The 27,047-nt window shown below is 33.8% G+C and overlaps 1 protein-coding gene across 14 annotated transcripts in view; it reads left to right on the top strand.

Annotated features, from left to right (window-relative positions):
- SLC4A10 (solute carrier family 4 member 10) overlaps positions 1 to 27,047 on the top strand; it is a 359,094-nt gene that overhangs the window by 73,696 nt on the left and 258,351 nt on the right. For 4 of the 14 annotated variants that reach the window (XM_064382672.1, XM_021672519.2, XM_012440533.2 and 1 more), the window contains exon 1: positions 12,238 to 12,533. The exons of 6 other annotated variants lie outside the window; for them this stretch is intronic. In XM_064382672.1, coding sequence (XP_064238742.1) covers positions 12,453 to 12,533 — 81 coding nt within the window. In that variant the 5' untranslated portion in view covers positions 12,238 to 12,452. Of the gene's footprint in view, positions 1 to 12,236; positions 12,534 to 21,533; positions 21,556 to 27,047 lie in introns of those variants that run through there. 4 more of the 14 variants (XM_012440532.3, XM_012440526.3, XM_021672516.2 and 1 more) reach the window with 2 other exon arrangements.

Below are 27,047 nucleotides of genomic sequence, written 5' to 3'. Positions count from 1 at the left end.
AATTTCAGGTGTAAACTGTTGTCTACTTCCTAGAAATCTGTGGGCCAACTGTGCTTGCAACAAGATCTCATCCAGCAAAGATTTGCAGCATTTTTCAATTTTGACTATATCTGGCTTTTAGTTTTTTCAGTTCTATTGAGTTTAATTAACAAATAAATGAAAAATCAAAGTTTGTACCATTTGATAAACATCTCCTCATTTTCCCTACCCCTCAGCCTCTGGCAACCACCATTCTACTCTGTTTCTACAAATTCTACTTTTTTTAAATTTTTTTTTAGATTCAATATATAAGTGATATGTACAGTATTTGTTTCTCTTTGGCTTATTTTACTTAGCAAAATGCCCTTCAGTTTTATTCACATTGTCCCAAATGGCAGGATTTCCTTCTTTTTTAAGGCTAAAGAATATCCTATTGTTTATATATGCCACATTTTCTCTATCCATTCATACATCCATGTATGCTTAGGTTGTTTCAATATCATGGCCATTATGAATAATGCTGTGATAAACATGGGAGTGCAGATATCAAAATTGTATTTCTTAGGGTGCAAGTTTAAGAGAAATGCTCAAAACTTGGTATATTAACAAAAGTAATGCCAATCATTGAGGTCTCTTGAGAGACAGCTGACTTTTCCAGATGACAGCCTCTTTTCTTTTATTAGTCACTTTACCTTTATTCTACAATAATTTTATTGAGAACATGTGTGACTTTGAGATATCATTTATTATTTATGACCTGATATCATAGTTGCTTACTATAAATAAATCAAAATTGTAAGGTCAGAGGAACAAATTATTTCAACTTAGAGATTAATGATGGAAGACCTCCACAAGGATTCAGACACCTTAACTCCCTTAAAACTTGCCTGTACAACTCACATGTTTGTGCTATTGTTTACGCATAGGTATTTTTTTCCCCCTAGACATACTTTATGCTGTCTAAGGCCAAGACAATATTTTACTTCATTTAAACCTCACAATGTTAAAGCAGAAACATGATAAAATGTTTAATGAATGAAATTCAGAAACTACACCAGATTGTTTAAAAAAAAAAAAAGGAATAAAACCATTCTGTTTCTATATATACTGTACATATTTTAAAAAAGGAATTTACTTTAGAAGTAACAGGAAAAAACTCCCTAACTTGGTAAGGATCAAGGCTTTAGTGGAGAAACATAAGGGCATAAAAACCTATTTTGTTTGAGGCTAATGGACAGAATAATTCAGATTCTTGTTTGATTTATATTCTTTGAACAGTTGCTATTTCACCTAATTAATTTAAAACAGGCTTTAAACCTTAACCCAATTTTAAATTGAAATGGTAAGCATCAGTCAACAGAAGATAAAGTTGCAGAATTATCTTTGGAAGAAATATTAACACATCCCCTTCGGTCATTATTATTTTAGTTTAAAATTACTGCTAGATGTTAATGATATTGAGATAGATAATTTAAAAATTCTTAGTATGTCAACATTTAATTTTTTAAATATCTTTGTGTTTTATAGTCGAAGTTATTAGGACCTTAAGCTAAATTTCAATACTCTGTTTAATTGTCCAAGTATCTATAAACAAAAAAGACTGAATGTGAAATTGTGACTAAGCATAAATATTTGTATATCTGAATATGATGTAGTAATTACTTCTTTTCCTCCAAAGATGCTTGGAGTTCAACAAACTATTGACTGGATAAATATTATAGCTTTACAATACAGAGAAAAATTAAATATCCCTAGAGTCAATTGAATAAAGGAGAAAATGGTTTTTGATCTTCCTTTGTTCTGTGTTTCTGAAGTTTTCTGTCCCGTGCCATGGACTGAAACTGATTTTAATTTTAAATGTTATTTACAAATCAACTTTTTTTACTCATGTTTCACTCATACCACTTAATTTACTCTTATATACCCAATACTAGTTGTTCTTGGAAGGAAAGAAAGAAGAATAATTTTAAAATTTTATTTTCTCGAATTTTTGCATACTGTTGCATTTTTGTCCTTCAAGAGGTATGATTTTAGAGATAAATTCTCCTTGGTCATCCCCTCAGTCTAAAATTACACTGATATCAACTCTTATCCGTAGTTCTTTGAATAACCTACATATTTATAATCATTTATGTTTAACAAAACATTTATTGATTAGCATTTAAGGCTTCCCAATTTTGTGCTGCTGCAAATTCTGTTGCTATAATCATCATTGCACTTACATCTTTGTGCTCTCATTCCTTAGGCTATTTTTGTAGAATATCTTCTCAAGATTAAGAATATTTAAAATTATTATAGCTCTATTTACAGTCAGGCTTAAGAAGCATTCTTTCATTAAATTTAAGAGCATCTTAATAGGCTAATTCCTACATTCTACAACTATAAACACTAAAGAGAACAATAATTCAATGGAACAAATGTTTAGTGATAGTAGCTACATGGCTACCTGACATTTATTATATTTCTCTTGTTTGAGTCATCTTTGAAATTATTCTTTTATTTACCATAAGAGTAGCTTCAAAGGTGACTCAAACAAGAGAAATATGTTAGAGTTTTGAAATAGCCATCCAACATAGAAAGGTAATTTTAGTGGCCTGAAAAAATACCTTTTTTAAAAAAATTGTACTTTAGTTTCTGGGGTGCATGTGCAGATCATGCAGGATTGTTGCATAGGTACATAAATGGCAAGGTAGTTTGTTGTGTCCATCTCCCGTCACCTATATCTGGCATTTCTCCCCATGTTCTCTCTCCCCAATCTCCCCACTCCCCACTGTCCCTCCCCAGCCACCCCAACAGACATTTTTAATGATTCACAACATAGTTTAAGGACATATTAAGTTCAAATCTTGCCAATATATTTATTAGGTGTGATGGGATAATATGAAAGTGAATCATACATATGTTTTGCCTTAAGGATCTTAATAATTGTAAATGAAAGACAAGATTAAGCCTAAAAGAAAGTGAAAATGTTTCAGAGTAGTCAGGAAGTTAAAGTTACAGGGACAAAAAAAAATGTGGCACATATACACCATGGAATACTATGCAGCCATAAAAAATGATGAGTTCATGTCCTTTGTAGAGACATGGATGAACCTAGAAACCATCATTCTCAGCAAACTGACACAAGAATAAAAAACCAAACACTGCATATTTTCACTCATAGGTGGGTGATGAACAATGAGAACACTTGGGCACAGGGAAGGGAATAACACTTACAGGGCTAAGTGCAGGGGGAGGGTGGAGCAGAGGGGAGGGGAGGACTGCAGGGGAGAGGGGAGGATGGGGAAGGATAACACCAGGAGAAATGCCTGATGTAGGTGATGGGGTTGGGGGTGGGGAATGGAGACAGCAAACCACGGTGGTATGTATATACCTATGCATCAATCCTGCAGGATACGGGACATGCACATGTAACCCAGAGCCCAAATACAATTGAAAAAAAAAAAAAAAAAAAAGAGCTGTGAGAAAGGGAGGTAAAACCAAAAGCATGTAATTAAGGAAGGTTTCATGGAAGACGTTCTTTGTTAAATTTTAATGGATAAATAGGATTTAAAACCATGGAGATGAAGGAGAGAGGCCTGCATTCTAATAACAGGAACATTTATTAAGTACTTCCTATTTCCTGGATTTGAGGCACTTTATGAATTAAGCACTTATAATTTTAGTTCATCTAATTTTTCCAGTTATTATCTACACTATACTGACAGGGAAACTGAGGTCCACAGAAATTTTGTAACTAATAAAATGTCCCAGGGTTATTAAATGGCAGCGCTAAGATCTGAACCGAGATCAGATGTAATAGCATGAACAAAGCTAGAGGCCTTAAAACATAGAATGATTATTGGGAACGGTGAGCTATTGGGTTTAGGCAGAGTATCTGACAAATAAAAGTAAGTAGTGGTTGATGACATTGGAAAGCTCTGTCAGAATCAGTTATGGAGGTTATCAAATACTAGATTAGGAAATCTATAGAGAGTTTTTGACTATCTAGTGATGGTGGTTTGGGACAGGTTGAAAATAAGACTTAAAAGGGATTACTGGATTTTGTAACTAGGCAGTCATTTGTATAGCCATCACATTTATTCAGTAATTTCTGTAAGTTAGGATTTTGAGGCAAATGTTGCCAATGTTGAGAATAATGAGGATAGAGAAATGGCCATTGGATGTGGAAAAGGGAAGGAACTGATCATCCTCCGTTATGCACTTTCTCTTCTACAGTTAGCTTATCAACTTTTTAAATGATCCATTGACTCTTCTCTTAGTAGTGAAGATGATAATAATAATAAAACTATCATGTGTTGAACTTATATATGCTAGACTATGTTGATTGCCTTATATATATTGTCTTTTTAACCTTCAAAATAACTTTATGAGGTAAAAACAATATTAACTGTATTTTACAGATGAGAAAACTGAAGGCTGGAAGCTCAAGCAACTTGCTCATGGTTACTAATTGGTGAATCCAAGATTTAGTCAGTATTTGACTCCAAAGGCATTGGAATATAAAAACTGTGTTATAGCACTGAATTTTTATAACATGTTCTGCTCTACTAGCTCTGTAGTGTCTACACTTTTATCCACAGATCTTGGAAACTACTGCTCAGCCATGTATTTTGTGTCTGATTCAGTTAAATTATTTTATAATTTTATTTTATACAGTTCTTTTTTTATACTATCACAAGTCAATCTTTTTAAGAATGATAGTAGCAAACATATATTCAGCAGTTACTCTATGACAGGCAGTACGCTATCTGCTTCACATGTAATAATGACATTTAATCGTTGCACAACAATCCCACTAAGGTTATCATCATTTTACATTTGAGGAAACTGAGACAGAAAGCATATATACAGAGCCCAAGGTCAAAACCAGGATTTGAAATTAGTAGTCTGCCTCCATAGCCTGTGCTTTTAACCATGACATATGAGTCCTTTTGAAAAATAAAGGATGAGTTTTGAGAATTTTTAATTTTTTCTTTCAGGTGTTTTTTGCTGTTAACAATCATATTTATTTATGATCTGTGAACCTGTCTATGTTAGAATTTAAAAAGATAAAACTTGTCTTTAGCTTTCATAGCTATTACTTTAAGTACAATTGTAGTGTTGCCAAAATTGCATTTTTTTCACTGCACACTGATTTTGCTATTTATTATTCATTTGTTGCTTTATTCTTTTTTATTTATAATTTAATTTAATTTATTATTTATTTTTATTAAAAATTTAAAATAATTTCAATTGATATATAATAGTTGTACATATTTTGGGATATATTTGGTGTTTTGATCCAAGCACACAACTGTAATGATCACATCAGGGTAATTGGGAAAGCTGTCACCTCAAACATTTCTTTTCCTTCTCTTCTAGTTAGGTTGAAATATGCAATAAGTTATTGTTGACTATAATCTCCCTACTATAACAGTGAATAGTAGAACTTATTCCTTCTATCTATTTTTGTACCCATTAACCAACTTCTGTTTATCCCCCTTCCTTTTACCCTTCCTAGCTTCTCATAACCACCATTCTATTCTCTACCCTCATAAGATCCACATTTTTAGCTCCCACATATGAATATGAAATAATCAGAGATATGCACATCAAAACCACAATGAGATGTCATCTCTCACCCCATTTAAAATGGCTGTACCAAAAGACAAAAAATAATGGACGCTGGCCAGGATGCAGAGAAAGGGTAACGCTTGTACACTGTAGGTAGAAACACAAGTAGTACAGCCACTATGGAAAATAGTGTGGAAATTTCTCAAAATAGAACTACCATACGACTCAATTCCACTACTGAGCATATATCCAAAAGAAAGTAAATCAGTATATTGAAGAGATATCTGCATTCCCACGTTTATTGTCGCATTTCACAATAGCCAAGATATGGAATCAACCTAAATGTCCAACCACAGATAAATGGATAAAGAAAATGTGGTATACATACACAATAGAATATTATTTATGAAATCTTTACATTTGCAACAACATGGATGAAACTGGAGGTCATTATGTTAAGTGAAATAAGCCAAGATTCCCTTTAAATGCTAGCTAAGTTTATCAGAAAATTTCACTTAAGAATCATTATTTCATTGGGTTTTTGTAACAATGAAAACTTAAAGATTAAATACATGGCAAATTTTTATTTATATTTTCGTATCATTTACTTAGCACTGGAATAGTGCTTGGAGAGGATAAGTTAACACATTAAGAAAATATTGTATTTTGGAGACTTAATTGGTGGCTCATTGGTCCTCCCAAGTGATTCCTTGGCTGAAGATATATCTGATAGTCATTTGAAAGGTTTCTTAAGGCTACAAAAATCTGTCTTTCTGTTTCAATGAGTAAAACAGCTTGTTCTGGGAAAATGACTTCCTCTTTCTAGGTCCACTCATTCTATAGATGTCACAGAGAAAAAATAAAGTCTATGTCTACATTTATCATTGCGTTGGTTTTCAATTAGTCTGCTTTGCCATCTTTTAGTAGCTTCTATTCAAAGAGTTGTTTTGCTTTACAATCCTAGGTATGTTTCCTATGGATCAGCAGTGTATCTTTGTCTATAAGCATAGAAACAAGGAAGCTGTATTTATCCTAAGTTTTTGTTGTTACTATTAGAAAACCTACAAAGGTAACTCTATTTGGTTTAATTGTCCTTAATTTAAACCTTTGTATTAATGTACACCTACCTTTCCTTTTCCATTTTCATATTAACTTTTTGAAAGTATTATTCTACATAGAGACTGTGTGATAACACAGTTTTGGCAAGACAATGAGGAAACAAGATATTTCTATTGGATGATATAAATAGATATAACCCTTCTGGAGGGAAATTTAGTAGTTTTTACCCAAAGCCTCAAAAACATGTATATCCTTTGATCCAGTAAGTTTACTTATTAGGGTTTATTCTAAGAAAACAGAAGATACATGTAAGGCTTCGTACACAGAGATGTTATCATACTGTTATTTATAATAGTGAAAAATGGAAAAAACTGAAAAGTGTAGGAATAGGAGATTGGTTCAATGAAGTATGTTACCTCTATTTGATAGAATACCAGTTAGCCATTAAACATTATGTTGTAGAAAAGTACTTATTGATGTAAGGAAATGTTCATAATATAATACTTGGTAAAGATGAATAGTTTACTATCATTTTAGGCATATATTATTTAAAATACTAAAAGTAAAATATCAATAATGGTTATCTCTGTATAATGAAATTTTATGAGTGATTCTCCCCATCTTTTTGATCTTTATGTTTTCTTCTGTCTGTATAGACATGAAGTACATTTGTAACTGGTATAAAAAGCCAAATACAAAGTCAGTATTACCTAGAAAATTATTGCATCTCTTATTTTCCTCTATTGTGTGATCTAGTTTTACTGATGATGATTAAATTAGAAAAAAATGAATCTATTAATAACTGGAGTAAAAGAAGAAATGGTGTATTATTAAAATTTGCTACTATCATTGGCATATTAAAAAGGTACCATATCTTTACCATTTTAGACAGGCAAAGGTGTTTTATTTGAGGCACAAACACTTCACCTAAACTTCATCTGAACTGACCCTTTGTGTTGTGGCACCCTACAACATCTACCCCAACAGACGGCGCTGATTATTTGCCATAATAATTAGGATTTCAATAGCAATGGTCAACCTCCATCTGTAAGGTGTTCTTTCCTAATAGCTTTGCTGTGCACTATAGATATGTATGCCCCCGAATTCGACCATATTCCTTGTAAATGTGAAAATATGATAGTTTCATCACTTCTCAAAAAAAGAGAAGTAGGTACTCTGCAGTATTCCCAGTGCTTTCCATTGTCCTGCTGTTAGTGAAAATCACTTAAGATCAACTCTAACTAGCAATGATTAGTTAGACAAATAGTGTCACAAAGTTATGCCATACAGTTTTTTCCATTTTTTTCATATAGCACTAAGATTGTTGTGAGAGTTAATTTGTCAAAAACAGTCTGCACCAGCTTTATCCCAGTATAAATAAAGTGTGAAAGTAAACAATCAATCACACACACACATAATAAATGATACGAAGTCACATAAGGAATGATTTTTTTTTAAAGTTTAGATAGTCGATGAAAGTAGATTTGATTATTTTCATGAAATTAGGCTAGAAATATAGTACAACATTAGAAAAACTGAAATCTGAAGCAAAAATTTAGTGAAAAGAGGAAGCACATGAGAAACAGTGGTATTTGTTGAACTATTGAAATATTCCAAAAAACTAGTTCATATTTTTATGAAAAACATGAAGTCTACAGGTATATATTTAAAAGATGAGTCATATTGGAAGCCATTTTTAAAAAATCAGACATTTGGTCTATTTTTTTTGGTGTTTGTTTTACATAGTTGAAATTGTACCCCAAAAATATATTGGGATATTGTTTTCCATTTAATATGCTATTATGCTATATATTTTCCTTTGTCATTAATATCTTCTGATCATAATATTCAATGGTTACATGGCATTACACTTTTGGCATTCCATAATTTAACTAATCTTTATCTTATTATTTTGATTTTTTTACTTCTTTTTTTTTTTTTGAGAAGGAGTTTCACTCTTGTCACCCAGGCTGGAGTGCAATGGCATGATCTCAGCTCACTGCAACCTCCACCTCCCAGGTTCAAGTGATTCTCCTGTCTCAGCCTCCTGAGTGGCTGGGATTACAGGCATGTGCCACCACACCTGGGTAATTTTTTTTTTTTTTTTTTTTTTTTTTTTGTATTTTTAGTAGAGACAGGGTTTCATCATGTTAGTGAGGCTGGTCTCAATCTCCTAACCTCAGGTGATCTGCCTGCCTCAGCCTCCCAAAGTGCTGGGATTACAGGTGTGAGCCACTGCGCTCAGCTTTCTTCTAAATAATATAGCACTAAACAGCTTTGAGCAAAAATCCTAATCTGCACTATTGCCTTTAGACAGGAAATACTAAGGCAAACAATAGAACATTTTTAAGACAATACATTTTGCCAAGTTATTTTGAGAAGTTGAACTAATTTACACTTTTTAAAGCAGTAGTATGTAAAACAAAAGGAATTACTTGTAGTTACTGAGGTATTCTTTGAAGCACGTTGCTTTTGAATACAAATAAAAGGTAAATGCTTTATGATAATATAGAAATTTAATATAGAAAACTTGTGATTCTTACAGTTTCTTTTTACTGTTTCTCAACCTAAAAAATATTAAAATGGATGTTATTTGAATTACTAAGATATAGTATGTTTATACAAAAATATAGTTAAAAACAGTGATTTATGTTGGGGAAAACCAGGAAACAGAAATTCTGAATTCTGACCTTGGCTCTGCTACTAACTGATCTTGGATATGTCACTTAACTTCTCTAGAATTTAGTTTTTCCCATCTGTAAAATGAGTGCATTGCTAAACAAGCAGTAATTATAATAAAGAAGTTCTTCCTCTTTTTAAGATACTGATCATTTATCATTTGAAATGTTCTTATGTGCAGCAAGTCATTAAATAAATAAAGTTACCCTCAATGTGTGCTTTTTACTCTGCCGTGGTGTGAATGTTTTTGCACCTCTGAAGTTCATATGTTGAAAATGTAATCACCAATACAAGGGCATTATTTGAGACATTTCGGAGGTGATTAGAACATGAGGGCAGAGACCTCATAAACGGAGTTAGTCCCCCTTTTCTGCCCTGTGAGTTTATAGTGAGACTTCTCAGGCTCAAGAGCTGTGAGAAATAAGTATTTGTTGTTGATATGCTGTGGTATGTTGTTGACTGTGGTATTTTGTTATAGCAGCCCAAATGGACTAAGATACTCTCTTTTGGCTCTCTCTTCATTCAGTCCAAGGGTGGTGTTCTGCTAGGTTTTGGCTACTCATATTTCTTTTATCAAATATTTGTTAAGGCTAGGGAATGTCTAGACGTATTCTGCTTTACTATTATGACTATACCTTGGTAACACTGGTATGAGTAGCATACTGTATGAATAAATAATTTGTTTTAGCGCAATGGTTTTCTAAAAACTAAGTATCTTATAGTTTTTAGTAATTCATCATGTTAAATTACTATTAAGAGGGTCAAGTAATAGATTTTAAGAACTTTTTTGGTTTAAATAGATCTTATCAACTAAATAATAGATTAAGAGCTGCCTTGCACTGAGGTTTCATGTTTTTATTGCAAAGATCAATTGTGTTTGCAAGAAAACACTGAAGAAGATAAGATTACATATACTAACTGATAACATCCAGAGAATGATAAAAATATCAATGTTTATATTCATGCTATGACAAAATACCTGAAGGAAAAGTTCAATTTTCTTATTTTTTATTATTGATTCTTTAATAACTTTGATATATAATAATAGAGGAGGTTAGGAATGAACTTTGCTTGACATTTCTCTTTCCCTCATTTCTCACATTCAATCTCCAAATTCTATCTTTTTTTCACTAAGATGTGTATCTGGAATCTATTCATTACTCTTCATTCCTACTGCCACTTCTTTGGTTCAGGCCATCCATCATCCCCTGATTGAAGTTACGTAACATCTAATTTGTCTCCCTTCCTCTGGTTTTGTTTTACTCAATTGACTGTCTATAGATTAGCAGGGATAATTTAAACCTGATTATGTTGATGGTTTCTCATTTCCCTAAGTGTAAAGCTCACATTTTAAATGGCTCCTGAGGCTTACCATGACTGGCCCTCGCTTTTCATCTCTCCCCTCTGTTCTTACACGTTATGGTCTAGCCATGCTGTATTTACCATTCCTTGACAGTGACTAGGTCAGTATCTTCTGTTTTAACAGTACTTCCCTAGGGAAATCCTTTCGGATCCCTAGATTGGGTATGATGCCTTGCTATTGCTTTCATATCAACTTTTAATTCTTCAGTTATAACAAAATATACTTGTTTGATTTATCTGCTTTCTGTGATGGCAGGTTTTGTGTTGTTTGTTAAGGAGTCCCTAGCACCTATATAGTACCTGACTCATAGAAGGTGTTCAATATTTTCTACAGGAAAGAATGAATATAGAAAGAGCGACAGTATAGCTTAGGAAGGCTTTATTGAGAAGATAGATCTTAAAGGGTGGTATCTATTTTGATTATAATAAGGGGGTAAATACTACATAGATAGAAATATTTGTTTACATGTGATTTTTCATTCAGATGTGTTGTCATATACATACAGCCAAACTACCAAGCTCTGTGTCTGGAACCTGTGCAGTTAGAGGCAGTAGTTTACGTAAAGGGATAATTTGGATCAGCCTAGTTTCTTAAGACTCACTGTGACTAGTCTCCATCAAATGTTGTAAGTGGGAGAAGGGAAGCTATTCACAGGTAGATAAATAAAGGGTTCACAGAGTCATGAATTTAGGCTGTTCATAATTTGAGGGCTATTTCAAAGTAATATGTTGTACTTGGTGTCTTAATTTTGAATGTAGTTGAATTGACTATAATCTGAGTCTTTTTTTTTTTATTTGTGTTTTCTTTATCTCTAAAACACAACATTTTGTCACATGGTAAAGAGAAAGCATTTCCAATTATAATTTTTGAGATATTGATTTTCTATTATGAAAACACTTTATCAATCTTAAAGTTTCCTGATTCTGCTATGTTGTGGTAAAAGAAAACATTACTCAAACTTTGACAAATAAAACACAGTAAAAATTCATAATAAAAATGCCAGTAGCTTACATAGGCTTCATTACTAGACGTAACCATGCAGTCTTAGAATTTGATAATAGCACATTATCTTTTGCATGTTAACTGTTTAGAAGGAGATACTAAATAAAAATATAAAATGTATGTTGGTATGAAGAATCTGAAACGTGAATGAAATCCCTGAAAATTAAAAGGTGAATATATATTTAACTATTTACTATTGTACACAATTATCAAAGATTGCCAAAATAAAAATTCTTTTTAGGCACTCATTATTTTGATGGCTTGGATAAGTGATGATTGATCCAGAGTTTGGAGGAAAGATTCCTTTAAGAGAGTATAATTTTGCTTGGTAAATCATAAAGCTTAAAGTTTAGTCACGTATAGCGAAAGCTGCCTAATAATTAAGAGTTGACATTTTAACATGATATTTGCAACAGACGCATTGGATACTTAATTAAATGGAAAACTGCTTATTTTTAAAGGACTGAAAAAATTTGACTATACTTGGCAAATGAAATCTTCATAGTAGCAGAAATGGGAAATCTGAAGGATGTGGCTCATGATCTGTTTGGATGATGCAGAATTGCTCTAAGCAGTAAGCTTACTGTTTTCAGACAGCATTAGCAGCATCAGCAAATACAACTGTGTCAGTCTCTCTTAGTATGGGGTGTTTGTAACTGCACAGGGGAGACGATAAATAGTATATGTGATTTGATATCTTGATGATGGCTTAAACAGATACTGATGGACAGATCTGCTGTTTGATATTTTTTTCACTAGCCCTGAAGATGCTGAGACATAGAGATGGCTGTGATTATCTTTTGTAAGACAGGAAATGCAGTCTTTAGGGGTTTCTGGAAATAGAAAGGTCATGCAGTCTGGAACTTGTGAGCCTTTTCAATCTCTAAGTCATCAGGTATGACCTCATGAATTATGATGATACTATCATAATGTAGGGTGCTTGCTTTTTCTAGTTCTTACTCATTGAAAATATGTTCATTAATGTAATTGTTTACTGTCAGACTTTCCTTAGGATATTTGAACAAGTAAGATTTACAGAAGCTAAACAATATGATTATTAGAAATGGGTGTGTATCTGTGTGCCTGTGTGTGTGTATGTGTTTGAATTTGTGTTTACTTTAGCTTCTTGTGGGGTAGAGGGGGCTAAAGCAAGAGATTCTTTGAATGTGATTAAAAGCAAGGTTTGAGGCACTTCAGATTTTTCCAGATTAAGCCTGAATAGAGTCGATCTTTATATTTTACTTCAAGTGATAAAAATACTATAAATTGATCAAACTGATAAGGATACATCATAGCTAGCTGCTTATAGATAATGATATATTACAAATATTTTTATTATTTGGAATTTCTTAAGCATAGAAACTGATGCTGCTATCATTGTAGTGTGCTACATAGCAATGAAAGTTTGATGAATAGAATCATCTTTATTAGCATCTGACCTATAAACTAATTTCCTGAAATTTATATTGCATTATCTGAACTGTTTTAAAGACATTGGTTTTAATCATTTCTCAGATCTATTGAAATACTGATGCTCTTGGTGCTTTTAAGGTAGATATACACTAACACATTGTTCATAGATGAAAGCAGATTATAAATCTGTTTTTCACAAAGGAAGCTTGTGACATTTAAGCTTGTTGAAGATTTTTTGACCCAGAGAGCTTCATCCTTTGCTTACTTTCATTTTCAAACTGAAAATACTTGACTATATTAAACATGCAAATGATTTGGATTTTATGTCCATTTTGTCCCGAAACTCTGCCATTTATTTTAGACTATTTTCACCCATCAAGTTATATATAATGCATTTAACTTTGATTTGTTGTAGCATATCCTAAGAATTATATACTTGAGTAAGAAACTACCTATATTTAACATTCAGATTTTGAAGGAAATATATTTCATTTTTTAAAATAGTGTACATACTTCTGCATCAATGTTAGAGAACTTTTCAGATGCTCCATATTAAATGATCAAAAAGAGATAAACATGTTGGAGCAGTTGTCAACAGAAAGATGGTTTTGTCTTCATGATTCTATAGCCTGGTTGTAATTTAATGCTTCATCAGAGTTAAATGACAAAGATTTAAAAAATGAATATATTTAAGGAAGTCTGAAACAATGAATTGATTCAGTTAAGGGGTAAGTTTCTCCTTTTTAATTAAAAACATATTCTGCCTACTGATATTGACTATAATTTATATGTTATTCAGGCTACTTAGCCAGCTTATATTCTTATTAGTAGGGAAGATTGCCATATTCTTAAGCTTGATTAATTTTGAAATGATTTGAATATACCTTTTAGTTGCAACAAAACCTGTCTAATCTGTTAGAATTTATTTCCAGTATTTGCATGTATTAGTCATTATGAGTACATTCTGTTTCTTGGCATTGCTTTGGGATTCTTCTTGGTATTGGTTTCACAGCATTCTGCTATTTTTCACTGTATTCCTGACCTTTCAAGAAAACCAGACCATAAAGATTTTTTGTTACTTTCCTTTAGTGGCATTTAAATGAGGATCTCTCAATAATTTTGTAAGGTGGAAAAATTACTATTTTAAAATTGTCATTTCTGTCACAAATCAGAGAAATTTTCTCTGTTACTATTTCAAAGTATACATTAAAAAGTAAAGACTGGTTAGAATGTTGGTTAAATGCAATGTCAACCTTTCTTTCTGCATGGCAAGATAATCTTGACCTTTAGAATGGTAAAACTGATTGTAAACTTGCCCGGTAATGATTGGTCATCTTCCTTACAAAGGTTGCCTTTGTTTATACTATTTTACATGCATTTCATTATACATCATAAAGGTTTTTAAAGGTAAACTGTCTATAAACAACTATTTGAGTAATTCAATTCAGTAAGCATTGTAAAGGCTGATCATTGCATGATACTGTATATATTTGGTGTTATGGGGAATGCAGAAAAGAAAAAGTCATTTCCTGCTTTCAAGGAGATTAGAAAACCTATACAATAAGTTGTGTTTATATTTTAAATTGACTTTTAATAGGTAGTATGCTACAGTCAGTTTCAACTTAATCTATAAGCTGATGAATCTTAGAATGAGTTACATGTAACCTTTTTTTCCTCATGTAAATTCCTTGATATTAGATAAATGAAGGTTTAGGTCAAACTGTATAATTATGCATCCCATAACTTTAGTGAAAATTGCTTTAAAGACTTTTAGAGTGTATAATTCCTGGTATAGGGCTTTATAAACTGTGCATAATTCCTTGCATAGGGTTTTATACAACATGCAAAGTAAAATAGCTTTGTGTGTTATATAAGCCATCATTGTCAGCATGAGACTGAAGGTGGACCTAGTGTGCTGGCAGGGGACAGAAGTATCAGCTCAAAATAGAGACGTGACCAATCTTGTTTAATTCCAGGCTCAGTATGGGTAATTAAGTCTTACAGAAGGGGTTTTGACTTCATAGGAATAAAACTTGGAAATAAAGAGTAGCAAGTGTGGAAGTATCTGATACTAACTAGGTCATTTGGAGAGTCCTTTGAATAAAATGGAGGAATAGGACTTACCTCAGGCTCTGAGAAAGCAGATTGGGACCAACTAATGTGGAAGTGGATTTAAGCTGCTGCTTTGTGAACAGTCAGGCATTACTTTCTTCTCTTTCATTCCAATATGCTTGCTGACAGTTGCAGGAAGATGAGTAGGGCAGATTCAAAGCCCTTGTTTCCCCAGAATCCCAAACTGGGACACGCTGCCTGATAGTGCCTCCAAAGTGCCCGTTTCCTTGTGTTAGAGCAATGGAAACTTGATTTGCAAATTCTTCTGGTTTGTAATGGCTAGCTGCAGTAAGGGGTTAGTGTGATGGTTCAGTGTCTAGACTGCCATGTTCTCTGGATTCAAATCTTAGCCATACTACTTACCAGCTGTATGATCTTGGCTTGTTTCCTGATATGTAATATAGGGAGAATAGTGGCACCTACTTCAAAGAGTTGTGGTAAATATTAAGTGAGTTAATGTATATGAAACACTTATAAGAGTACCTGACTGTAGCAAACATATTATTGTCAACATCCTTTGTCCACAGACTTTGTTATAGACATTCTAAGAGGTTGGATGGGCTACTGGCAAGATTTTGTAAGTCATCGTGCAGTTTAGTTTTGTTCCCTCTCCCTCATTCTCTTTATCAAATAAGAAACATATGCTACACTGAAATATAATTATAAAAATGCAAACAAAGAACAACATGCTATATCCAATTCAATTCTAACACTTACTGACAATAAGAATTGTGACTTGATGAAAGATTTTGTGTTTAAACTTTGCATCTGACTACTAGGCTGATTCAAACTCTTAGAATTCTATGTGTGTAGATTCTTTGCTTCTCTGTAGTATACCATCTACTTTTTTCATGACTGAAAGATTACTAGAATTTGGGGAAAATTTAACAGCAACCTAAGGTCTTTCTTGTCTATTTTTTAATAATAAAATTAAGGGGTAAAAATAAAGGCTTAAAGAAAATAATGGGGCAAATTTACATAGCACAGATTTAATGATACTCAGTCATCAAAAATGTCCGGGACAAAAAATTTTACTGAAAGTTAAATACAACATGTTTTTAATAATTTTATTTCTTGGCATTTTTATTCTAGATGGAATACTAAAATAAAATATGTTATAAATAGAATACTATATATAGAAATAGAACAATTCAAGTTCCCATTTGATAGAGCATAATATTTTGAATTGCTGGTCATTATTTAATGTAAAAGCATCTATCTGCTTAAAATTGTCAGTAAACTTCAAAGTACAAATGAGTAATATGATATTTGGATTAAATTTACATGCTTAAATATGGCATTTTGTTACATCTCTGAATTTCACTTCTCTTCTCTGAAGAAATTTCCTCAGTGTGCTGCTGTTCCCCCAAATTGGCATAGGGTCAGTTGAATCTCAGAATAATGCAATTTTTAAAAACAAATATACAAAACCCTACAATGTTCTAGAAATAACTTACTGGGCAAAGATATAAAATTCTGCAGGTCTCTGCCTTCAGTAGTTTACAGGTAATGGGTTATAACTACAAAATACAAGTAACTATAGCAGAATATGGAAAATAGTGAATGCCATGAGGTAGATCTTGAAGACTGCCCAAGATAGAGAAAGGGTCATTTTGGGCAGAGGAAGCAACATAATTAAAGGTAGGGAGGAAGAAAGCAAATAATAGAATAGTTCATTTTGGCTATAGCCTAGTGGGATAATTTAGACTTATCACAGGAAAGGTTTGTTGAGACCAGATAAGTGTAGAATCTTGAATGCTAGATTATGATTTCTAAACTAAGAACATTTGTTTGCCAATGTTCTTATTCCTGGAAAAAATAAAATAAAAAACAAAAGAGCAGTACCTATATTTTGAAGTCATTTTCAGAGCTCTAACCCTCTTGAGACTTTGAGAATGAAAATTAAATTCCTGAGTAGATTTAGTGGTTAGTAGACAAGGTAGGGGGTAGAAACAAACTGAAGGATTTTAATAAAATTTTCTATCAAAATTGCACATGAGAACATTTCTCAGTCTATCCACAAGCACTCAAAAGTCCTAGATTTCAGATCCTAAGAGACCTCCTGCTTGTCCCTGATGTAAACTCCATTTTATTGGTACATAATCTGATTTAGCTTTGGCTTTGTTTTTGACATTTCCTAGAGCAAGGACAATCTAGTGGGATCATTTTAATACAATGAATACTCATGTTACTATGGTGAATAGTTGGATAAAAAGGACTTTGTCTTAGGGAAAATTGGAAATTAAAATTGCTATTTTGAATCACTGAAGTCACTGAATATTTTACCTTTGTTCTTTGTTCATTTAAAAATGATAAAGTAAACCATGTTTGCAAATACTTTTAATATCACCTTCTTCTACTCCATACACCAGAGGCATTTTAGTATTGCCTGAGATTAGTAAAAAAGCTGGATACTGTCCAAGAGCAGATTTCCTTTAGATGTGACAGCTGGGATGTGACTTTTGGTATCAGATGCAGGAAGACGTCATTTGTACATGGTAATTGTGAAAAAATTGGAAACTATTACCTTCACTTAGTATAAATCATCCATAAAAAGTATGTCAGCAGTAAAACTCCTGAAATTCTACAGGGAGAGTTAAAATAAAACCAGACAAAGGTGCTCCTCTGACTGTATTTTTAGAACAATGGGAGACTCATATAACTGAGAATACTCGGTTTTTTCCTGTAGAAATCTGCATTATTTGAAAGCTGTATTTTCTAGAAGTTCTTGTGAAGTCATACTTATTAATCTTTGTGACTTCACATTGCCTAGGAAAGAGCCATACACCTGGAAGGAGCCCAACAAATTTTTAGTACTTGTTTCAGAATCATAGTCCCATTTCTGAAAGAAAACTTGGATATCACTGGGCTTTGAGTTGCTCTAAAGTGTTTAAACATTTACACACAGGTTTCTTTCTCAAAAAAGCAGATAAAAGTCATTTAGAGGAAAAGGACCCTTTCTTTACCCTAAGACTTAAAAAAAATGGCAATACAGGAAGATTAAGAATAGTAAGTTAAAGGATAATTCAATATTCCTCCCTGAGACTCCTCTTTCTAAAAAGCAACAGAGACTGGTTCAAATGAACTACATTATGATGTGAGGCATGTAAATGTATACTATTATCCCTACTCATTTTTTTTTCCTTAAATTCAACTTAATCTCATAAGAATTAGTTGAGGCTACTGTATAATAAGGAGTAAAGCTGTATACCACAGTGGCGAGGAGATAGGGTTCTAGAGCTGGAATCCTGTGTTAGGATCCCACATCTTCTACTCTACTGGCAATTTTTATTTTAGGAAAGTTACTTAATCTCTCTTTTCTTCAGTGTTTTCATCTGTGAAATGAGGACACTGATATGCTACTCTCTAGAGTTATAATGAAAATCAATTAAATTAATGAATTAATACTTCAAACAGTGCCTAGAGTGTTTGATACAGTGCCTAGCTTAATAAACATTGGCTATTATAATTATTCCCACTGAACTAGGTAAAAACCACAAATATGTATATATATATATATTTGTGTGTATTCATACATATATATACACACACACACTATACTTCCTATGTATACACAATTTTAGTATGTATGTGTGTCTATACATACATATACATTCTACCTTAAGTATATATAGTATACTGAAAAAGAAATTCAGTAGCTTTCCCAAGATCAAAATTGCTGGCAAAGAATAGGATAATTTGGGTTTCAAACTAGAAAGTTAGCTCTACAGCTGTTGCTCTTAACTACTGTTTCATACTGTTTAGAGTATAAACACTTGAATTATATCACTATGTATAAATTAGCATATTCTAAATGCCAAATTGAGACTAAAGACATGAAGTAAACTGAAACTACTGTGAAAGACTTAATGGAAGAATCGTGACTTTTAAGTTCTGGGGTACGTGCATAGGATACGCAGGTTTGTTACATAGATAAATGTGTGCCAAGGTGGTTTGCCGCACCTTTCAACCCGTCACCTAGGTATTAAGCCCAGCATGCATTAGCCGTATTTCCTGATGCTCTTCCTCCCCTCACACACCCCCCCAACAGACCCCAGTGTGTGTTTTTCCCCTCCCAGTGTCCATGTGTTCTCATCATTCAGCTCCCAGTGAGAATATACAATATTTTGTTTTCTGTTACTACATTAGTTGGGAAAGACTAATGGTTTCCAGCTCCATCCATATTCCTGTAAAGGACATGATCTCGTTCCTTTCTGTGGCCGCATAGTACTTCAGGGTGTATATGTACCACAATTTCTTTATCCAGTCTATCATTGATGGGCATTTGGGTTGATTCCATGTCTTTGCTATTGTGAATAGTGCTGCAATGAATATATGCATGCATGTATCTTTGGGTATATACCATGTAATGGGATTGCTGGGTCAAATGGTATTTCTGGTTCTAGGTCTCTGAGGAATCACCACACTGTCTTCCACAATGTTTGAACTAATTTACATTCTCACCAAAAGTGTAAAAGTGTTTCTGTTTCTCTATAGTATCACCAGCATCTGTTGTTTCTTGACTTTTTAATAATCACCATTCTGACTGGCATGAGATGGTATCTTATTGTGGTTTTAATTTGAATTTCTTAAATGATAAGTGATGTTGAACTTATTTTAAATATTTTTTTTTAGCTGCATAAATATCTTCTTTTGAGAAGTGTCTTTTTATGTCCTTTGCACACTTTATAACGGGGTTGTTTGTTTTTCTCTTGTAAATTTGTTTAAGTTCCTTGTAGAGTCTGGATACTAGACCTTTGTCAGATGGATGGATTGCAGAATTTTTCTGTCATTCTGTATGTTGTCTGTTTTCTCTGATGATAGTTTCTTTTGCTTTATAGAAGCTCTTTAGTTTAATTAGATCTCATTTGTCAATTTTTGCTTTTGTTGCAATTGCTTTTGATGTTTTTGTCATGAAACTTTTGCCCATGACTATGTACTTAATGGTATTGCCTGGATTTTCTTCTAGGGTTTTTATAGTTTTGGGTTTTATATTTAAGTCTTTAATCAATCTTGAGTTAATTTTTGTATAAGCTGTAAGGAAAAGGTCCATTTTCAATTTTCTGCACCATTTATTAAATAGGGAATCCTTTCCCCTTTGCTTGTTTTTGTTAGGTTTGTTGAAGATCAGAAGGTTGTAGATGTGTGGTCTTATTTCTGAATCCTCTATTATGTACCATTGGTCTATGTGTCTGTTTTTGTACCAATATCATGCTATTTTGGTTACTGTAGCTTTGTAGTATAGTTTGAAGTTGGGTAGGGTGATGTCCCCAGCTTTGTTCTTTTTGCTTAGGATTGTCTTGGCTATATGGGCTCTTTTTTGGTTCCTTATGAATTTTAAAATAGTTTTTTCAAATTCTGTGAAGAATGTCAATAGTTTAATAAGAGTATTGTTGAATCTATAAATTACTTTGTCAGTATGGTCATTTTCATGATATTGATTGTTCTTATACATGAGCATGGATTGTTTTTCCATTTGTTTGATTCCTGTCTGATTTCCTTGAGCGGTGGTTTGTAGTTTTCCTTGAAAAGGTCCTTCACTTTCCTTGTTAGCTGTATTCCTAGGTATTTTATTCTCTTTGTAGCAATTATGAATGGGAGTTCATTCATGGCTTAGCTCTCTGCTTGTCTGTTGTTGGTGTATAGAAATGCTTGTGATGTTTGCATGTGGATTTTGTATCCTGAGATTTTGCTGAAGTTGTGTACCTGCTTAAGAAGCTTTTGGACTGATATGATGGGGTTTTCTAGGTATAGGATAATGTCATGTGCAAACAAAGACAATTTGACTTCCTCTCTTTCTATCTCAATACCCTTTATTTCTTTCTCTTGACTGATTGCCCTGGCCAGAATTTCCAATACTGTTTTAAAGATAGTGGTGAGAGAGTGTCCTTGTCTTGTGCCAGTTTTCAAGGGGAATGCTTCCAGCTTTTGCCCATTCAGTATGATATTGGCTGTGGGTTTTTCATAAATGGCTTTTATTATTTTGAGATATGTTCCTTCAAACCCAGTTTATTGAGAGTTTTTAACATAAAGGCATGTTGAATTTTATCAAAGTCCTTTTCGGCATCTATTGTGATAATCATGTGGTTTTTGTCTTTTTTCTGTTCATGTGATGAATTATGTTTATTGATTTGGATATGTTGAATCACCCTTGCATCCCAGGGATGAAGCCAACTTGATTGTGGTGGATAAGCTTTTTGATGTGCTGCTGGATTCATTTTGCCAGCATTTTATTGAAGATTTTTGCATTGATATTCATCAGGGATATTGGCCTGAAGGTTTATTTGTTTTATCTCTTTCAGATTTTCATGTCAGGATGATGCTGGCATTATAAAATGGATTAGAGATGAGTCCCTCCTTTCCAATTGTTTGGAATCGTTTCAGAAGAAATGGTACCAACTCTTCTTTGTACCTCTGGTAGAATTCAGCTGTAAATTTGTCTGGTCCTGGGCTTTTTTGGTTGGTAGGCTATTAATTACTGCTTCAATTTCAGAACTTGTTATTGGTCTCTTCATGGAATCAGCTTATTTCTGGTTCAGTCTTGGGAGAATGTATGTACCCAGGAATGTATCCATTTCTCCTGGATTTTCTAGTTTTTTTGCATAGAGGTGTTTATAGTATTCTCTGATGGTTGTTTGTATTTCTGTGGCATCAGTGGTGATATCCTCTTTATCATATTTACTGGGTCTATTTGAATCTTCTTTCCTTCTTTATTAGTCTACCTAGTGGCCTGTTTTATTAATTGTTTCAAAAAACCACCTCCTGGATTTATTGATTTTTTTGAAGGGTTTTTTTTGTGTGTCTCTATCTCCATCAGTTCTGCTCTGATCTTCTTTATTTCTTGTATTCTGCTAGCTTTGGGATTTGTTTGCTCGTGGATGTCTGTAAATAGTTCTTTTAGTTGTGATGTTAGGATGTAGATTTGAGCTATTTCTAGCTTTTTGATGGAAGCATTTAGTGCTGTAAATTTCCCTCTTAACACTGCTTTAGCTGTGTCTCAGACATTCTGGTATGTTCTCTTTGTTCTTATTAGTTTCAAATAACTTCTTGATTTCTGTCTTAATTTCATTATTCACCCAGAAGTCATTCAGAAGTGGGTTGTTCAATTTCTATGTAGTTGTATGATTGAGTGAGTTTCTTAATCTTGAGTTCTAATTTGATTGTGCTGTGGTCTAAGAGACTGTTTGTTGTGATTTCAGTTCTTTTGCATTTTCTGAGGCGTGTTTTACTTCCACTTAGGTGATCAGTTTTTGAGTAAGCACCATATAGCACTGAGAAGAATGTATATTCTGTTGTTCTGTGGTGGAAAGTTCTGTAGATAACTATCAAGTTCATTTGATCCAGAGCTGAGTTCAAGTCTTAAATATGATTGTTGATTTTCTGCCTTGATGATCTGTCTAATTTGATGTCAGGATATTAATATGTCCCACTGTTATTGTGTGGGAGTCTATGTCTCTTTGTAGGTCTCCAAGAATGTGAATGTGGGTGCTCCTGTATTGGGGGCATATATAGTCAGGAGAGTTATCTCTTCTTGTTGAATTGAACTCTTTACCATAATGTAATGCCCTTCTTTGTCTTTTTTGATCTTTGTTGGTTTAAATTCTATCTTGTCAGAAACTAGGATTTCAACCCCTGCTTTTTTCTGCTTTCCATTTGCTTGGTAAATTTTCCTCCATCCCTTTATTTTGAGCCTATGTGTATCTTTGCATGTGAGATGGGTCTCTTGAATACAGCACACCAGTGGGTCTTGACTCTTTATCCAGCTTGCCATTCTGTGTCTTTTGATTGGAGTATTTAGCCCATTTAAGGATATTATTGTTATGTGTGAATTTGATCCTGTCATCATGATGCTAGCTGGTTATTTTGTAGAATTGTTAGTGTAGTTGCATCATAGTGTCACTGGTCTGTGTACTTCAGTGTGTTTTTCTAGTGGCTGGTAATGGTTTTTCCTTTCCATATTTAGTACATTTTTTCAGGAGCTCTTACAAGGTGGACAGGACCAGTGGTGACAAATTCCCACAGTATTTGTGTGTCTGAAAAGAATTCTATTTCTCCTTCACTTATGAAGCTTGGTTTAGCCAGATATGAAATTCTTGGTTAGAAATTCTTTTCTTTAAGAATGTTGAATATTTGCCCCCAATCACTGGTGGCTTATAGGGTTTTCACTGAGAGGTTTGCTGTTAGTCTGATGGGCTTCCCTTTGTAGGTGACCTGGCCTTTCTCTTTCACTCCCTTAACATTTTTTCCTTCATTTTGACTGTGGAGAAGCTGATGACTGTGTCTTGGGATTGATCTTCTCATGGAGTATCTTATTGGGGTTCTCTGGATTTCCTGAATTTGAATGTTGACCTGTCTTTCTAGGTTGAGGAAGTTCCCTTGGATGATATCCTGAAGTATGTTTTCCAATTTGTTTCCATTCTTTCCATTGCTTTCAGGTACCCCAATCAATCATAGGTTTGGTCTTTTTACATAATCCTTCAATTCTTGGAGGTTTTGTTTGTTTCTTTTCCTTCTTCTTTCTCTAATCTTGTCTGAATACCTTATTTCATCAAGATAGTTTCAAGCTCTGAGATTCTTTTCTCCACTTGGTCTGTTCAGCTATTGATACTTGTGGTTGCATTGTGAAGTTATCGTGTTGTGCTTTTCACCTCCATCAGGTCATTTATGTTCCTCTCTAAACTGGTTATTCTGATTGAGAGCTCCTGTCATGTTTTATCATGGTTCTTCACTTCTTTGCATTGGGTCATTGGGTTAGAAATACTCCTTTAGCTTGGCAAAGTTTGTTATTACTCACCTTCTGAACGCTACTTTTGTCAGTTCATCCATCCCAGCCTCATTCCTGTTCTATGCCCTTGCTGGAGAGGAATTGTGATCATTTGGAGAAGAGAAGCACTCTGGCTTTTGAGTTTTCAGCATGTTTGCATTGGTTCTTTCTCATCTTTGTGAGCTTATCTACCTTTGACCTTTGGGGCTCTAACCTTTGGGTGGGGTTTTTGTGGGCTGCAGTGATGGTGGCTGTCCCTTCTCCCAAGTTCATCTTAGGCACTCTCCACTTGCTGCTGGTGGTCACAACCTGAGTCTGCCAAGAGTGCACAGATCCATGCTTGGGTCCCAAGGCACTGGTGGCATGGGCTCATGGGAGGATCTCCTGATCTGCAGGTTGCACAGATCCATGGGAAAATCATGGTTTCCCAGGCAGGGTAGTACAATCACTGACTTCTTCCCTTGGCTGGGGGTGGGAGCTTCCCTTGCTCTGCGCAGTTCACCAGTGGGCACTTGCTCCACCCTCCTTTTCCTGGCTCTCTGTGGGTCACACCAACTGCTCAGTCAGTACCAATGAGAGAATCTGGATATCTCAGTTAAAGGTGCAGGATTCACTCGTTTTTGTTCTTCGTGACTTGACTTTCATTGGTTTCATTGTACTTCCTTCTGGTTTCCCTTACACTAGAAATAATATCTGTAACATCATTAGCACAGTTCCTGCCATAGCTTCTCAATAAATTGCAGTTATTATTATCATAATATTTCTGATAATTTTGTCTGAATCTTCCTCAATGTGTGCAACCTACTGTTTGGAAAAAATGAATCTGATCGATATCCATGATTTAAATTGCCTGTTGGTGGTTCTTAATAGTGACTATGTATCAGATTCAGGTGTGTAGGTTTTTAACATTGACTCCCCAAACTTATTTCAGAAGCACTAAATAAAATTTGTGGAGATAGAACCCAGGCTTGAATGTTTTCAGAAAGCATTCCAAGTGAATATAATTAGCAGACAAGATTGAGAATTGTTGCTTTTCAGGCTGATGACTTCCATATCTATAGCTGAAATATATACCTTAACCTCTGTCTGGTGTTGCAGACATTGCATTCTGGTAGACATCTCTGCTCATTCGTCCTATAAACATCTCAAACTTGGTATGTATCAAACTAAATATACTATATTATCTTCAAAATGATTTTATCTTTCATAGCATGACAACCTGACAATCATCCTCAACTTCTTTATCCCAACCTCAGAACCAATTAATCAGTAAGTTAGGTAGATTTTTTTCTCTGAAGGAGTTCAAAATCTGCCCGTTCTTTTCTTTCTCTTCATCTGGACTATTACAATCACTTCTTACCTTGTCTTTTTCTTCCCCTCAACCATCCAAAAACCAGTTCACTCACCCCTCAGCTGCCAGAGTACTCCTTCTAAAATGTAAACCAGGATCAGGGGTTTGCCTACTTAAACTCATTGAAAGGGTTACCATTACCTTCAAGATAATTTTTAGAGTTATTTTCATTGCATAAATGCACTTAAAGCTTATTGGTCATCTCTTGCCACTTCCCAAATATACCCTTCAATCACTTCATCTATACTGAGGCATTGGTAATTTCCTCACACGTTTATTCACCACTTATTCATTTGCTAAACAGGCACTTTGTGAACTCCTATTGTTTCTTAAATTCTGGGGGAGCAGTGTGAGCAAGATAGATAAAATCTATAGTGAAGCCTGTTGTGGGAATCTGAAACAGGCAATTTACCAAATCGGGGATTGTCAAGAAAAGCTTCTCTGAAGTAGTGATTTTTAAACAATCATCTTTAATTAAATTTAGTCTTAAATTCTACTATTTAGATAGAAAGGGGCAAACTTTCTCATGCCTCTTAAAGTGTGGTCCCTTGTGTCTATAATGCCATTGCCCCCTCATTTATGTTTGTTTCTGTCTTGCTCACTTTTTCTTATTCCTTAGGATTTATTTACATTAAGCATCAACTCCTTTTGAAACATCCCCTTATCCCTGCAAAGTGAATTAGTTGTTTTCTTCAAATGTTCTTCTGTATTCCAGGATTTACCTTAATTGATGCACCATATATGCTTTATTATAGTCATTGATTTTATTCTTTCTTAACTATAAATTGTTTAAGGGCAAAGGCATTAAACAGGCATCTTTTATTTCTTTAATGCCATAACTTATATGGTGCTTGGCACATAGTTACTGCTTACTACATTTTTTGTTGAATAAGAAAATGAAGAAATAAAATGTTCATGAGCAAATATGACCTAAATCACTTTGAACACTAGTAGGAATTCATATTGGCTAAGGCATATAAGTATGGTTGAACCAGACTCTGGGGTGCTTTAAAGTGAAAATGAGGGATTTTAGATTTTATGCTTAACTAATATATTACCTTTGTAGTGTAGCAAGTTGGCTAGAAGCAGTGACTTGTCAGAATACTCATCTGTTTTAAAGATTTTTAATGAGATAATGTATGCAAAGTTTTAGCATTGTTCCTGGCACATTGTAAGCCTTATGATGAATGTTAGTTATTACTGTAATTATGTGCAACACTGATAAAAATAAGACAGCTAAGGAACTAACAGTTTCAGAATGTAGAGTTAGAATTATTCAATGATTAACCATTCAGATGACAGTCAGAAAAACAAATTTTAGTTCTAGTTCTAGCTCTGCTATTGGCTTGACTGTATTTAATTTTCTCCTACAAAAAATGATGGTAAAAATACTAAATTTATGCTTTTCTCACCAAGGTGGTGCACTTATCTGAGATGTCTAAAGAAAAAAAAACTCAGTCTAATTTTAAAAAATGGGGATTTATAATCTTTGAAATCAATTTTCCTAATGTATTGGCTTACTTGATACTGCCATGCTTTTGTCAAAGCTGTGTCATCTGTCTGGAATCCCTATTCACCTTGCTTCTGTTTGTCCTTTAATTGTTGGTTTTAGCATAAAGTGGGATTAGGCGCTTATTTATATATCCCTTAGAATACTAAGCCTACTTCTGGCATAACATTAACCATGTATTACATTTAAAAGTACACATACTTCCATGTCTTTTCCCTTAGAACGTGAAATCCTAGAAAGCAAGGGTGTCTTTTAATTT

This window comes from Aotus nancymaae, unplaced genomic scaffold (genome assembly GCF_030222135.1).
Source record: "Aotus nancymaae isolate 86718 unplaced genomic scaffold, 86718_ANA_hifiasm-v0.15.2.pri h1tg000029l, whole genome shotgun sequence".
Taxonomy (NCBI): domain Eukaryota; kingdom Metazoa; phylum Chordata; class Mammalia; order Primates; family Aotidae; genus Aotus; species Aotus nancymaae.
The sequence above is the reverse complement of the archived record's forward strand: the minus strand, read 5'-3'. Positions and strand labels throughout refer to the sequence as shown.